Genomic DNA, 1,708 nt, shown 5'->3' on the forward strand with positions numbered 1-1,708 from the left:
AAGCCCCGGAGGGGGCACGGAGGGGGCGCTGTCGGGGGCGGAGGGGAGGAGGCGGGAGGCGTTGGGGACAAGGAGGATGTCGAGGAAGAGCTCGCGGAGGAAGGCCATGTCTTGAGCGGATGGGTGGGGCAGGGTGCATTCGGACACGCGGCTCCCAAGCGGAGTCTGGCCAGCGTCCTCCCTGACGGGCGACCTGGTCCCCGACGAGGGAGCCGTCATGGAAGACGCTGAGGCTTGCGTGGCGGTGAATGAGGCCCCAGTTCCCGGCCTTAGGAAGGCCACCGTCTCCAAGAAGCAGTGTACCAATGCCACTTGGTGTCTCCCGAAGGGCTTCGCTTCATCTGCCGTGCCCTCTGCCGCCAAGCCCACCAACAAGGCCCAGCCTAAAGCATTTTTGGCTTCAGCAGGCAAGCGAGGGCACCCTATCTCCAAGAATACTAATGCAAAATTTTTTGTGAATGCTCCATTGACGGGTGAACGAGCTTTTTCGAGCAGGACGTCGCATGGAACTTGCAATTTGTTGTCTGCTCGGAGACGCTTGAGAAGGTGGGAGCAGCACTCTACTACCTTATTTCTGATTCCTTCGTCCGAAGTAGTGGACATTAGGTCCATGAGCATGGGCAAATGCAAGCGTATGAGGCCTTCTATCCGACTGTCCTCCGCCATAACGAGACGGAAGAGTAGCTTGTCCAAGTCATCCCTGGTGGGCCCGCTGGGTGAGGCCATACAGCAAGGGTCCAAAGAACGGCGACAAGGGGCGAATAGGACTTCGACCCCGGCTAAAATCGCAAAACGCCTCAGTAAAAGGTGTATGTAGCCCCTGTATTCCAGTGTGTGCATGGATGGTGTTAAAAGGTAAAGGCTTGACTATTGTTCGGGGCGCATAAATAAGCAAGCCTGAAGGAAGTCGCTTCGCTTTCTCCTGCGTCATGCTTGCATGCTCCTCGCCCATCTGTTCTTGACACGCATGCACCCTTTCACATGCTCGCATTCACAGAATTTGTTCCACACTCAGCTTTATGCATGTCTTCTGGTTTTTCGAGTGGAAAGTCGATACCGCGCGAGGACAGCCGCTTGTCAGAAACTACGCCCGCAGCGGGATTTCCGGCGTCAGCGGCAGGAACAACGGCAACAGCAACAGAAAGGGGGCAAAATGAAGACTCCACCATCACGCCCGCAAGTGTGCACTCCGATCAAGAAATCGTCGTCTCTCCTCACGTGACAAAATCACTTTTGAATGAGGACCTTTGGATACATGTTCTGGCTTTTTTACCGCTGGTGGACGTGGTCAAAGGAACCCTCGAGGTCTCAAGAAGCTGGAACGCGATGGCGAAACAGAACGAAATCTGGAAACTATTTTGTGAGAAACGATGGCCGTGGATGGCTCTGGCGGAAACACAGGACGTTGGGGAAGGAGGGACGGGGGAGGCACGTTGGACAAACCCATGTGCCACGTCTGGGTCATGCGGGCGGGGCGCGGCATTTCGAGAACCTGGCACCCTGTACCGCCTCTACAACCAACGGGCTTGTGCCCGACACCGTGTTTGTTACCCTCCCCCTTTACGAAAGTTCACTGACTTCGACCTGGCCGTTGATCTCCGGTCGCGGTTGACCAACCAAGTCATTTATTCCTGCCGGGGGATGTTGGATGAGGACGGGCTCGGAGTCGACCTCTTCACTTTCTCGGGGTGGGTTATGACCACGGATG

At 56.2% G+C, this 1,708-nt stretch overlaps 1 protein-coding gene across 1 annotated transcript; it reads right to left on the reverse strand.

Moving 5' to 3' along the window:
* Positions 1-55: 55 nt before the first annotated feature.
* NGA_2015300 (heat domain-containing protein) lies at positions 56-922 on the reverse strand (the record flags this gene model as incomplete). The annotated part of the gene is made up of 1 exon (XM_005854368.1): positions 56-922. A coding segment is annotated over exon 1 (785 nt), but the record flags the coding sequence as incomplete, so codon positions are not given.
* Positions 923-1,708: the final 786 nt, after the last annotated feature.

This window comes from Nannochloropsis gaditana, assembly GCF_000240725.1.
Source record: "Nannochloropsis gaditana CCMP526 unplaced genomic scaffold scaffold528, whole genome shotgun sequence".
Taxonomy (NCBI): Eukaryota; class Eustigmatophyceae; order Eustigmatales; family Monodopsidaceae; genus Microchloropsis; species Microchloropsis gaditana.